The 12964-nt window shown below is 41.7% G+C and overlaps 1 protein-coding gene across 5 annotated transcripts in view; it reads right to left on the bottom strand.

The window, feature by feature from the left end:
- The window catches only part of TPP2 (tripeptidyl peptidase 2), a 68135-nt gene extending 59720 nt beyond the window's left edge, over positions 1-8415 (bottom strand). For 2 of the 5 annotated variants that reach the window (XR_013998218.1, XM_081129001.1), the window contains exons 1-2: positions 8149-8415; positions 143-271 (exon numbers count right to left, since the gene is read on the bottom strand). Coding sequence is in view for 3 of the 5 variants with exons in the window: in XM_081129001.1 (XP_080985127.1) it covers positions 143-271; positions 8149-8313 (294 nt within the window). In the remaining 2 variants the exon portion in view is untranslated. The remainder of the gene's footprint in view (positions 1-142; positions 272-8148) is intronic. The other 3 variants (XR_013998219.1, XM_081129002.1, XM_081129003.1) reach the window with 2 other exon arrangements.
- Between the last annotated feature and the right edge of the window lie 4549 nt (positions 8416-12964).

A 12964-nucleotide genomic window follows, 5' to 3' on the forward strand; every position in this document is an offset into this window, starting at 1 on the left:
TGAAGTTTTAATTTGTTATACAGCAACAGCTAATACTCACCATACTATTAAATGTAAGCTAAAAATTAGATAGTTTGAGGTGACAATACAAAAAAAGAAAGAGAAAAAGGAAAAAATTCAATGAAAAGATAAAAGCTCCAACCTTAAGCACTCTTCCCGAAAGGCCAATAATTTCACCATCTTTTGGCTCTACTACCGTACAAGTATTCACATCACCACTTCCTGTTGTGTCAATGATATCAACAATTTTTGGTTTTCCGTCAGATGTAACCTAAAAATTAAAGAGAATTAAAATATGAGTTATAGACTTAATTTTTTATCCTTAAAAGAAAGCAATGCCAATCCCTGTATGTGCATATGTACACATACATGTAACATCCTATAAAACCTGCATTTGTTATAAAGAGAACTGAATTGTTTTAAGCCAAAAGCCTGACAATCCTAAAAAGAAAATTTACTCATGGAAAACACCATGGTATCCTTCAAGTGGCTTTATATATTCATTTAATAAATATATACTGATCATTTACTATAATCCATAATCTGTTTTAGGTGATGGGAATATAGTAATGATCAATACACAAAAATCCCTGACCTTACAGATCTTACATTATAGTCAATAAGAAAATAAGTAAAAAATATAACGTGTCAGATGGTAATAATTACTATGGAGAAAAATTAAATAGGGTAAGGAGACAGGAGGTATGAGGCTTTTGATTTTAATCAAGATGGTCAAAAAAAGGTCTCACTCAAGAGGTAATACTTAAGATCTGAAGAAGGTGAGCTTGGAGCTGAACAAGTACAAAACTTCAGGGGAAAAATGTTTAATAATATTTCATCATTAGATGCCATAACAAGCACTCAAACTTAACACTGAAACTTGTTTCTCACGAGGCTTTACCATTGCAGGAAATCAACATACATAGACAGTTGCTCAAGTCAGTACTTCTCTGATGCTAGTTTATCCCCACATCAAATCTGTCAGGAAGTCCTCTTAATTCTACTTCTAAAATATAATTCAAATCCATCTTCTCTTGATTTTCACTACCAGTACCCTCCATCAACCATCCTCTCTTGCCTTCATGCTATAATGCCAGCATCTCCCAGTGTCCATTCTTAGTTCCCACAAAAACCAATAACAAAACAAACTATATTATGCCAATATTCCACTTAACACCCTGCTATGGATTTACTGAGTACTCAATATAAAAAGTCTTTGCCAGATCTGACCCCTGCCACTCCATTACTCATGACGCTCAACACACTGGCCTCCTTTCAATTCCTGGAATGTTCCAAACTTTATCCTGCCTCACAACTATTTGCACAGGGTCCTTCTGCCTAGAATTCTCTGTCCTTTCAGTCTTTCCACAGGAATTTCAATCTTATCTTAGTTTTCCACTAAAATATCACCGCTTCAGAAAGGTCTCCCTGTAACTTGCTATAAGTGGCTGCCATCCTAAACCTGATTACTCTTTCTCACTGTACCTTGTTTCCTTCACAGAACTTAACTCAATATGTAATTATACAATTAGGTGACACCCTCACTATTTTCACCATACGAAGATAAGCTCCATAGGGCTAGGACTATGTCTATTTTATTTACCAAACCTAGCAATGCCTCTTAGGTATTCAATTCATATTTAACTACTGAATGATCTGAAAATAATGACTCAGCATTAAGACTGATTTCCGTAAGGTCTGATTTCTTGCCAGCCCACAAACTTTCATTTGGGCCATGCTGACTGCAACAGGCAACAGTAGTACTGTATTTTCATGTTGCTTTTGTGTGAAAAATCATTTCTGAGATCTTACCAGCCTAGGGAATCTAGCACTCAGCATATATGTACTGTGTTTACAGTAGGAATCATGTGCAGACACAAAGAGGACTGAAAAAAGAAGAACCCTACCCTCAAGAAAGAAATCAGAACATAAAATAATGTGAAGTGTGTCAAGAGCACAAGGCCTTGGGACTCCCTTTCCACCTGGAGAATTCACTCTCTTTTAGATAAAAGTTTAGTGTCCGTTTCTATGAGTAACCTGCCTACCACCCCAATACCAACAGCATTGTCCTTAAAGCCCTGTAGTTAAGCTCCCTGTTGCCCTCTCCTGTGACCCTCTCCAAGTTCAGGACAAGCAGCTGACTCTCACCAGGGCCTGAAGCCAGGCCAGGGCCAGATTCACAGTCAGGATGTGGAAAACAGCACCTGTACAACTGCATGACGTGATTGGAGTTGTGCCTCAGTGAGCCAGCATGAGGCCAATAGCAATCAAGACCCAATTACAACAGGAGAGAACACACACATAATCCACACAAGGGACATTCATACAGCATCCAACTCAGAAGATGAAGGAGACTGCACCACTGGGTCCCACATGACACTTACTACATAAAGCCACCCCATGAAGACTGGGAGGCATAGCAGCTCTACCTAATACATAAACAAACACAATGAGAGAGCTAAAATGGGGAGACAACCCCAAATGAAAGAAAAGGAATGATCTCCAGGAAAAGAGATAAGTAAAATGGAGGCAAACAACTGATCAGATATAGAGTTCAAAGTAATGGTTATAAGGATGCTCAAGAAACTTAATAGTGAGAACTACAACAGCATGAAAAAGGAATAGAAAGCACTAACAAGAACCCGTCGGAAACAAAGAATACCATATTTGACATCAAGAATACACAGGAAGGCCCGGCCGGGTGTGGCTCAGCGGTTAAGCGTCGACCTAGGATCCAGGCGATCAGGGTTTGATTCTCGGTCAGGGCGCATGCCCGGGTTGTGGGCTGCAGCCGATCAATGACTCACTCATCATTGATGTTTCTATCTCTCTCTCTCTCTCTCTGAAATCAATAAAGATATATTTTAAAAAAAAACAAAAACACAGGAAGAAATTAAAAGTAGATTGAATGAAGCAGAGGATAGAATCAGGGAATTCAAGACAAGGTAGAAAAAAACATCCAATTAGAGCAAGAACAAGAAAAAATAATTAAAAAGCAGGAGGGTAGTTTAAGGGAACTCGGGGACATGTAATGTCATAACCACATCATAAGGGTGACAGAAGGAGAAGAAAGTGAACAAGGAATAGAGAAACAGTTTAAAGAAATAATGACAGAAAACTTCCCTATCCTGGTGAAGGAAAAAGTCACACAAGTTCAGAAAACACAGAATCCAATCAAGATGAACACAAAGACACTCATGTAAAAACATATCCTAATTAAAATGACAAACGTTAAAGACAAAGAAGGAATATTATAACAGCGAGAGAGACAGAAAATTACCTACAAGGGAGTTCCCATTAGACTGCCAACTGAATTCTCATCAGGAACATTTCAGGCATGAAGTATTCAAAATAATGAAAAGCCAAGAACCTGAACCCAACACTACTCTATCCAGCAAGGCTATCATTTAAAAATTGAAGGTGAAATAAGGAGCATACCAGACAAAAAGACGCTAAAGGAGTATATTACCACCAAACCAGCATTGCTAGAAATGTTAAAAGGACTGCTTTAAGAAAAAGAAATTGAAAGAGTGAGGAACACAGGTATAAAGGGAAAAATGGCAATAAATAAGTACTGATCTTAAATGTAAATGGATTAAATGCTTCAATCAAAAGACATAGGGTAGCTGAATGGATAAGAAAATATAACCAATATAGATGCTGTCTATAAGAGACCCACTTCAGAGCAAGATTCACATAGACTGAAAATGAAAGAATGGAAAATATTGCATGCAAATGAAAATGGAAAAAAAAAGCTGGGGTAGCAATACTCATATCTGACAAAATAGACTTCAAAACAAAGGCCATACCAAGAGACAAAAAAGGTCACTGCGTAGTATTAAAGGGATCAATCCAAAAAGAAAATATAACCCTTGTAAACATATATGCACCCAATATAGGAGTACCTAAGTATATATATTTTTTAAATCTATTGGAGGACTTTAAGGGACAGATTGATAGCAATCCAGTGATAGTAGGGGACTTTAATACTCCACTGATATCACTGGACAGATCTTCCAGACAAAAAAATCAACAAGGAAACAGTGGCCTTAAAGGATACACTAGATCAAATTAATTTAATTGATACTTACAGAACATTTCCTCCCAAAGCTGCAGAATATACATTCTTCTCAAGTGCACATGGAATATTCTCAAAGACAGACCACGTGTTAGGACACAAAACTATTAACAAATTTAAAAAGACTGAAATCACATCTAGCATCTTCTCGAATCACAATAGCATGAAACTAGAAATCAACTACAATAAAAAAACTCAAACACATTCCAACACATTGAGGCTAAATAGCATGTTATTAAACAATAAATGGGCCCAGCCGGGCGTGGCTCAGCGGTTGAGCATCTACCTAGGATCCCGGCGATCCAGGTTGCAGGCTCGATCAATGACTCATCATTGATGTTCCTATCTCTCTCTCTCTCCTGTCCTCTCTCTAAAGTCAATAAAAATAATTTTAAAAAATAAATAAATAATTTTTTAAAAATAATAATAAAATAAATGGGTTACCAAGGAGATCAAGGAAGAAATCAGAAACTGCCTGGAAACAAATGGAAATGAATACACAACAACCCAAAATCTATGGGAAACAGTAAAAGCAGTTTTGAGAGGGAAGTTCATAGCATTATAAGCCTACCTCAAGAAACAAGAAAAAGCTCAAATAAAAAATCTAACCCTACAACTGTAAGAATTAGAAAGAGAACAAGAAAAGCCCAGAGTAAGTAGAAGGAAGTAAATAAAGATCAGAGCAGAAATAAATGAGATAGAGACTAAAGAAACAATACAAAAGATCCATGAAACCAAGAGTCTGATTCTTTGAAAAGATAAAAGAGACTGATGAACCTTTTGCCAGGCTCATCAAGAAACAAAGAGAACTACTCAGCAAGAGGAAGGCAAACAACCCAATTAAGAAATGGGCAAAGGACCTGAATAGACACTTCTCCAAAGAGGACATACAGATGGTCAAGAGACATATGAGAAAATGCTCAACATCGCTAATCATCAGAGAGATGCAAATTAAAGCCACAATGAGGTATCACTTCACACCTGTCAGAACGGCCACCATCAACAAATCAACAAATGGCTTGTGCTGGCAAGGGTGTGGAGAAAGGGGACCCTGGTGCACTGCTGGTGGGAATGCAGACTGGTGCAATCACTATGGAAAAACTGTATGGAGGTTCCTCAAAAAATCAGAAATGGAACTGCCTTTTGACCCAGTGATGCCACTTCTAGGAATATATCCTAAGAATCCTGAAACACTAATCAGAAAGAATATATGTACCCCTATGTTCATAGCAGCACAATTTACAATAGCTAAGATCTGGAAACAGCCCAAGTGCCCATCAGTAGATGAGTGGATAAAAAAGCTGTGGGACATATACACCATGGAATACTACGCAGCTGTAAAGAAGAAAGATCGTGTACCCTTTGGGACAGTATGAATGGACCTGGAGAAAATTATGCTAAGTGAAATAAGTCTGGCAGAGAAAGATAAGCATCACATGATCTCGCTTATATGTGGAATCTAAAGAACTTAAACTGATGAACAGAATAGATTCAATGACGTGGAAGCATAGATGAGACTGAAGAATGTCAGAGGGATGGAGGAGGGCAGGTGGGGAGAGGGGGAGAGAGTAACCAAAGAATTTATATGCATATATGCACAACCCAAGGACATGGACAATGGTGGGGAGAGGGACTGGGGAGGGGGATGGGATGGGGTGGAATGGGTCACTGGGGAGAAAAAGGGACATTTGTAATATTTTAAACAAAAAATTAAAAAAAGAAAAAAGAAAGAGGACCCAAATAAATAAAATCAGAAAGAGGAGAAGAAACAACTGACATCACATAAATATAAAGGATTGTAAGAATATACCATAAACAACTATATGCCAACAAATTAGACAACCTTGGTTAAATGAACAAATTCCTAGAAACATACAATCTTCCAAAATTCAACCAGGAAGAATCAATCAGAAAACCTGAATAGGCTGATAACAACAACTAATGAAATGGAAGCAGGACTCAAAAAACTCCCAGCAAACAAAAGTCCTGGACCAGATGGCTTCACAGGTTAGTTTTACCAAACATTCAAAGAACTAACAACTATCATCCTCAAACAATTTAAAAAAATTCAAGAGGAGGGAAGACTTCCAAGCTCACTTTTGGAGGCAGCATTATCCTAATTACAAAACCAGGTAAAGACACCACAAAGAAAATTACAGGCCAATATCCTTGATGAACATAGATGCTAAAATCCTCAACAAAATATTAGCAAATTGAATCCAGCAATATATTAAAAAAATCAGACCCCATGACCAAGTGGGATTTATTCCAGGGATGCAAGGCTGGTACAATATTCACAAATTAATACATGTGATACATCACATAAACAAAATGAAGGACAAAAATCACATGATCGTATCAACAGACATAGAAAAGCCATTCGACAAAATCCAGCACCCATTTAATATAAAGACTCTTGCAAAGTGGGAATAGAGGGATCATACCTCAACATAATAAAGGCCATATATGACAAACCTACAGCCAACAACATACTCAAAGGGGAAAAACTAAGTGTTTCCCTTAAGATCAGGAACAAGACAGGGATGTCCACTCTCACTCTTATTCAACATAGTGTTGGAAGTCATAGCCACAGAAATCAGAAAAGAAGGAAAACATAAAAGGCATCCAAATTGGAAAGGCGGAAGTAAAACTGTCATTATTCGCAGATGACATGATATTGTACATAGAAAGTCCTAAAGACTCCACCAAAAAACTGCTAGATTTAATAAATGAATTAGGCAAAGTAGCAGGATACAAAATTAACATCTAGAAATCAATGGCATTTTTATCAGCAACAATGAACTCTCAGAAAGAGAAACTAAAGAAACAATCCCATTTATCACTACAACAACAAAAATAAAATACCTAGGAATAAACTTAACCAAGGAGATAAAGGACCTGTACTCAGAAAACTATAGTACTTTAAAAAAAGAAACAGAGGAAGATACAGATAGTGGAAGCATATACTGTGCTCATGGATTAGAATAATTAACATGATTAAAATGTCCATACTACCCAAAGTGATCTAGAGATTCAACACAAGGACTGAAAAAAAGGAGAGATCAGCACACAGTAGGATTAGCCAGGTTAGATGTTTGGGAGATGGATCTTGAACAAGATCAGTGGAATTCCGTTTATTACTGGATTTCAGTAACAGGCTAAGGCTAAATTTACAGAAATCAAACTTTGAAGACTTTAAACAGAATACGTTTATTCCAGAGACACATCCTTTTAAATTACCTTTCACTATGGTACCTTGATTTAGTGATTAAAAGGTGCCCAAGGCAAAACTAAGTAATTTTTTAAATTGTAATTAAAATATGTTGTCTTACATTTGGAGGCTAAAAATATACAAAAGTACATTTTAATAAAGTCTGAGGTTCGCCAAAACCAAACTAAATTAGGTTCTTATGTCAAATAAAGACTGAGTAAGCCATTCGTCTCAAAGACTCTAAACCGGTACATTGCAGAAGTCGGTTTAAAAATAGATACATAAAACTACCAGAGGAAACAATTCCGGAAGTTGACCGAGTTATCTTCATGAAGCCCGGCTTTCAAGTTTAAGATAAACAATTCTTCCCGAAACCAGTCTCCCAAACTCGGCCATAAAAATGAGTTCTGATAGGTCATTTGCCCCTTTTCTTCTTCCTCCACACCACCCAACATATAATAAAAATGTAAAATCCTCGTTTGAAAATAGGCACTAGCCGGTGCCCGGGGCACGAGGGCTCTGCGGAGAGAGGCAGTGTGATGGGAAGAGCCCGCGGGCCCGGGCCTGGCAGCACCTGGGCAGGAAGGGGCCTCCGGGGTGAAAGGCGGACCCAGGCACCCCCCAGCCACGCCGGGCACGCCGCTTTTGTCTGGGCAGGGATCACTGACCAGCCGGGGCGCCCGGGCTCCGGGCCCCTGGCCCCCGCCCGGCCGCGCTCCCCCTGCCCTCTGCCTCCCTCCAATGCCCGGCTCCCGCTCGGCCTCCGGGCTCCGAGGAGGCTGCGCCCCTCCGTGCCCCCTGCCCGCCGGCCGGCCGCGCCCCCGGGCCCCCACGCCTGGGCCCTCGGTGGCTACCGCACCTGCATGCCCGGAGCCCCGGGGTCAACCCCCGTGTCCAGGACGGCGATGAGCACACCCCGCCCGTCATACTCCGGGTAGCGACAGAGGAAGGAGGCGGCCCCGGTCTCTTTCTTGGGCAGGAGGCCGTGGAAGGGGAAGGGCTCCTCGGTGGCGGCGGCGGCCATGGGCGCAGGCTAGAGGACGAGGAAGAGGCAAACTGCCAGACTGCGCGTGGACGAGCGGCGCGGGGACACCCGGGCGGCAGCGGGCCTCGGCGGGGGCGGGGCGGGGGCGGGGCCAGCCGGCCGCCAATCCCGGCCCGCCAGGGTGAGGCGGCCAATCACGAGCTCGTACGTAAGCTAACGGCGCGCTCTCTGGAGCGGTGCCGAGTGTCGCCCCGGCCGCACAGAAGGAGGCGGGGTTTGTGACTTAGCTGGAGGATTCGGTTCTGGAACCTGGGCCTTAAAGGGGTTCGCACGTGGAATTTTCGGGAGAGGGCCGGCCTCCAAGCCAAGGGTTCCGATGTCCCGGGCCGCAGCACTCCTCTAGTGCTCGGCTAGGGGAAGGGCCAACGTCCAGGAGTAGGGGAAACCCCCCGCTGGCAAGCGAAGCTCTCTGAACTGGAAATTGCTGCCGAAACTTTTCCGTCAACTGCTGTAGAATCGCAAGCCCACCGAGGAAAGGGAGCCAACCCGCGCACGTTAGCCCACTAGTAGTCGTTCGGTATCAGCAGAATTTCGGGCATAAGTATTTGAAAGCTCTTTGATCCTGCGGTGTGTGCATCCCCCTGCCCGTCCGCCGCGTGCCCCTTGGGTCAGGGCGGGAGGAGTCGGGTGGATCGGTGCCGGCGGCAGTCAACAGGAAGTCAGTCGCCGGCCCTGCGGTCCTCGTCGCCAGCAGCGAAATATGAAACTGAAGTGGGCCCCTCCTATCATTGTTTACCCTTGGCTTCCGGGATTTCTGAAAAATGTGGGGGGTTTTCCTCTTTAAATTGCAGTTCTTGGTTGCTCCTTAAGATTCTCCGCTCAATTATAGAGCTATAATTTTGCAGTTTTTCAGATTTTCGGTGGCAGGTATCAATTGTTCCCTTTAGTGATGCTTATGTCTGTCTTTATGCCAGGATAATCTTAGTCGTGTGTGTGTGTGTGTGTGTGTGTGTGTGTGTGTGCGCGCGCGCCAAAGACTTCTTTGGAAACCAATGGGGTTTATGGGTTCCTTTTCAGAACATTGTTTTTAAACACATAAAATGAAACACATGATTACAAAGGAAGTTATGTTGAAATATAGTTAACAAAAATATTAAAACCAACTTTGTTAAATAGCAATTGTTTTATATGTGTGTAAATAGTTACATGTATGCTTCAAATAACAGGACCTAGAACCAAACCTTACTCCCATAACTTCAAAATAGTGAAGAGCATAAATTGTATTTTGAGACATCTGTAACAACTGTGCTATAAGAAGCCAATTTTTATTGGTGACAGAGTAACAAACAGTAACTGCTAATACTACCGTGGAATATTGCCTACACTCCTAGTTGAAGGAAGCTAATTAAGAGGTTAGTGAAAATAATTTGTTTTCCCTACACAAGTTTTTGAACTCCTTGAACTCTATCACAGATCCTAGGTATAAAGGGAAGCCCTATGTGCTTTCAATCCACAGGATTTAGGAGATCCTCCATAAAGTCTCAAAAATTACTGTAATGGCTGTGCAACAGTTTAAATTTATTACTTGACCATTTATTCATTCCATAAGTCTTAGAGAAGCATGTTCTCTTTAGTGGAGAGGAAAAGGGAAATTTAGTAGCGAATGTTTTCCTTCCTATTCCCAACTGTGTGTATTACCTTTAGAAAAGAACTTCAAACTAACAGGCAAGAAAAGAGACAAACTTGGAAGATACCCAAAGAGAGCTTACAGCGACAGAGCAGAGTAGCTCCCAATTTCAAATAGCCATATCCAATCACTTCATTTTACAGATAAGGAAACAAAGTTAGACAGGTTACGTGACTGCCATGGGTTACAAAATGAGTTAATGTAAAAGCTGTATTTCTGTTCTCATATCTGTCCCCAGTATTTTCTACTACACCAGTTGTGCTGATGAGGAACTGTTCATTATGAAACCAAAGCGGCAGACTTTTTTCATTAGAGTCCTGTAACAGTGTTGCTCAAAAAGAATTTTTCTTTTTTTTTGCTTATGGATCCCATAAAAATGTTTTAGACAAGTTCTGCACTGACTCCATAAAAGAAGTGATAGGCATGAGCCCACTGGAGCTGAGCAGGGCTGTTGAGGACTGGACATTGTGGGCATCGGTCATTCACGGGGTTGCCAGGAGTTGAGCTGACTCAAGAGCACGTGACACACACATTTTATATAACCCCTGAAATCACTTTATCTATATACTCGGTCCTCTATGTTTTGTCTTCAAGCCCCAGTATTCTCCCCATTAAGAGTTTACACCTCTTACGTCTTTGATGTAATGACACGCTCAGCTAAGAGAAATCTTTCACTGCTGTCAGTTTGTGCAAATTGGCAAACAGCCTGACAGTTCATCGGATATTGAAAGGAAACAAGCAGAGGATACTTGGAGTAAACAATGAAGACATAAGTAAATAAAGCAAGGGTTTAGGAATGGGAGGAGGAGAGGAGGAGGGGCAGGACAGGACACAACAGGGTCAGTCACCCTGTCTGGGGTAAAGTAATAGGCGGGACGCACGGAAGCCTCCCGCGTTGTATTGCGCAAAGCAGGAAATGCGGGGCGAGGGTTCCTGACGCCCATCTATCCATCACCTGCCGGGCTCCAGGCTGCAAGCCAATGCAGCTACGGGGAGCAAAAGCTTTCCCCTTCTTTGTTAACTATGACTGCACCATATTTTTGAGAGAATATTTTTAAATCAAGCTCCCAAACCTTGTAAAGGCTGTGAAAGCCTCCACCATGCCCTAGCAGCTGGGCTGTGAAATCCTGAGCAGCATTTGCAGCAAGGCCACGCCTCCCGCGTGGGCGGCTCCCAGCAGCGACAGGGCGAAGCGGGAGCCCCGGGGCGGATCAGTTCGCGGTGGGTGCGGAGCTCCCGGGGCAGCCGATTCGCGCTGGAGGGCTCCCCGCCCGCGCTGCTAAGCCTTTCTGGGCGCCCCGTGCTAGGCTAGGGCGCTTCCGCCCACCCTCCGCCTCTGCCTTCTTCACTTGGGGTCAGGCTTGCGTGGCGGTCTCCCCGCTCTCCCCACCTCTTGTGGGTCCGTGACTATTTTTCCTTGCGAAGCCGTTGCCCCCAGTGGAGTCCTTGCTGCTCTTGACACCTGGCGCTCAAAGGGCCCGGGCTGAAATAGCTCGCACCGAAGAAACTGAGGTTCGATGCGTCGAGCTTCGCCACTGCTGCCCCCTGAAGGCCAAAGCCGTCATTACCGTTGCTACCGAATGCGCCCGTTTCCTAGCCGCTTCCCCAGGGCAGAGCCAGGCGGGAGACAGGATTTAGCAGAGTGCAAGTCATATATATGCCTGTGCTTAAGTGTAAAGGAGGCTGGGAGACTGACTTCCGACTTCCTGAATGGACAAGCAGGACTGATAATGTGGGAAATTCTGTAAACACAGGAAGGCTTTTCCAAAGATGCCTGCTAACTCAAAGATTTGTTAATTACAACAAATATATATATACACACACATATATAATTCTTAAGTATTATGTATACTACCTATATATGTGAGATATATATGTTACATAGGAATACATATACCTAATACTGTAAAACTATAAACAGAGGTGGGCAAAAGTAGCTTTACAGTTGTGAGTACATGTTTACAGTGGTGAAAACAGTTTATTCGTGTATTATTTATTAATTATTATAGTATTTTCCAAACACAACTGCAAGCTTACTTTTTTCCATTCCCATGTATATATATATATATATATACACATATATCTAATGTAAGTATGTATTGTATATGAGTAATCTACATGAATATGTGTATATCTATGTATATTTTGTATGTAGATATACACATATGTTATTACTTAGGTATCATATATATGATATGATACTATACATGATACCTAAGATAATTGTGTATATGTATGTATGTATATGTGTGTATATATATCTGAAATTATATTTAAGTAATCACTAGACACCTCAGAATAAAGCTTCCCAATCATATTGATTCTCTGAGGCCTCAGAGCAGATAGGCAGGATTTGGCTGTGGAGCCTCAGGGTTGGTTGCCACAGACTGTTAACAGCCTCTCCCATTTACTTCAATGTGTCATACAAATAATCACATTTTCTATTAGTGCAATAGGTGTCTAAAAGTTGCAAAACTCTGATATAAGGGATAAAAATAATAAGCCTGATAGCATCTATCTTCTCTGGAACCCAAATGAAAACTGGTACTTTAGTATGGTTCAGGGGATGATATTTTATCATCCCCTCCCTATGTGACAATCACTTTAGATAGAAAAAATAATTACAGTTTAAAAAAAATTATTGATTTCAGAGAGAGGAAGGGAGAGGGAGAGAAAAAAAGAAAAAAAAAGTAAATGATGAGTCATTGATCAGCTGCTTGCTGCAGGCCCCCTGCTTCGGATAGAGCCTGAAACCTGGGCTTTTGCCCTGCCTAGGAATCGAACTGCTGAACATCGATCTCCTGATCATAGGTCAATACTCAACCACTGAGCCATGTCGGCTGGGCTAGATATAATTTTGTCATTAAGAAATTTATCTAGAATCTATCTCTTTTTCAGCTCATTAGCCTCATAAATATTCCTTCTAGGGTGTGTCTATTATCTCTTCACAGATGAAGTTTTCACTTATCAACCCCGTGGGATCTGAGCCAATCCATGCTCTTG

This window comes from Miniopterus schreibersii (assembly GCF_964146895.1).
Source record: "Miniopterus schreibersii genome assembly, chromosome: 2".
NCBI classification, from domain to species: domain Eukaryota; kingdom Metazoa; phylum Chordata; class Mammalia; order Chiroptera; family Miniopteridae; genus Miniopterus; species Miniopterus schreibersii.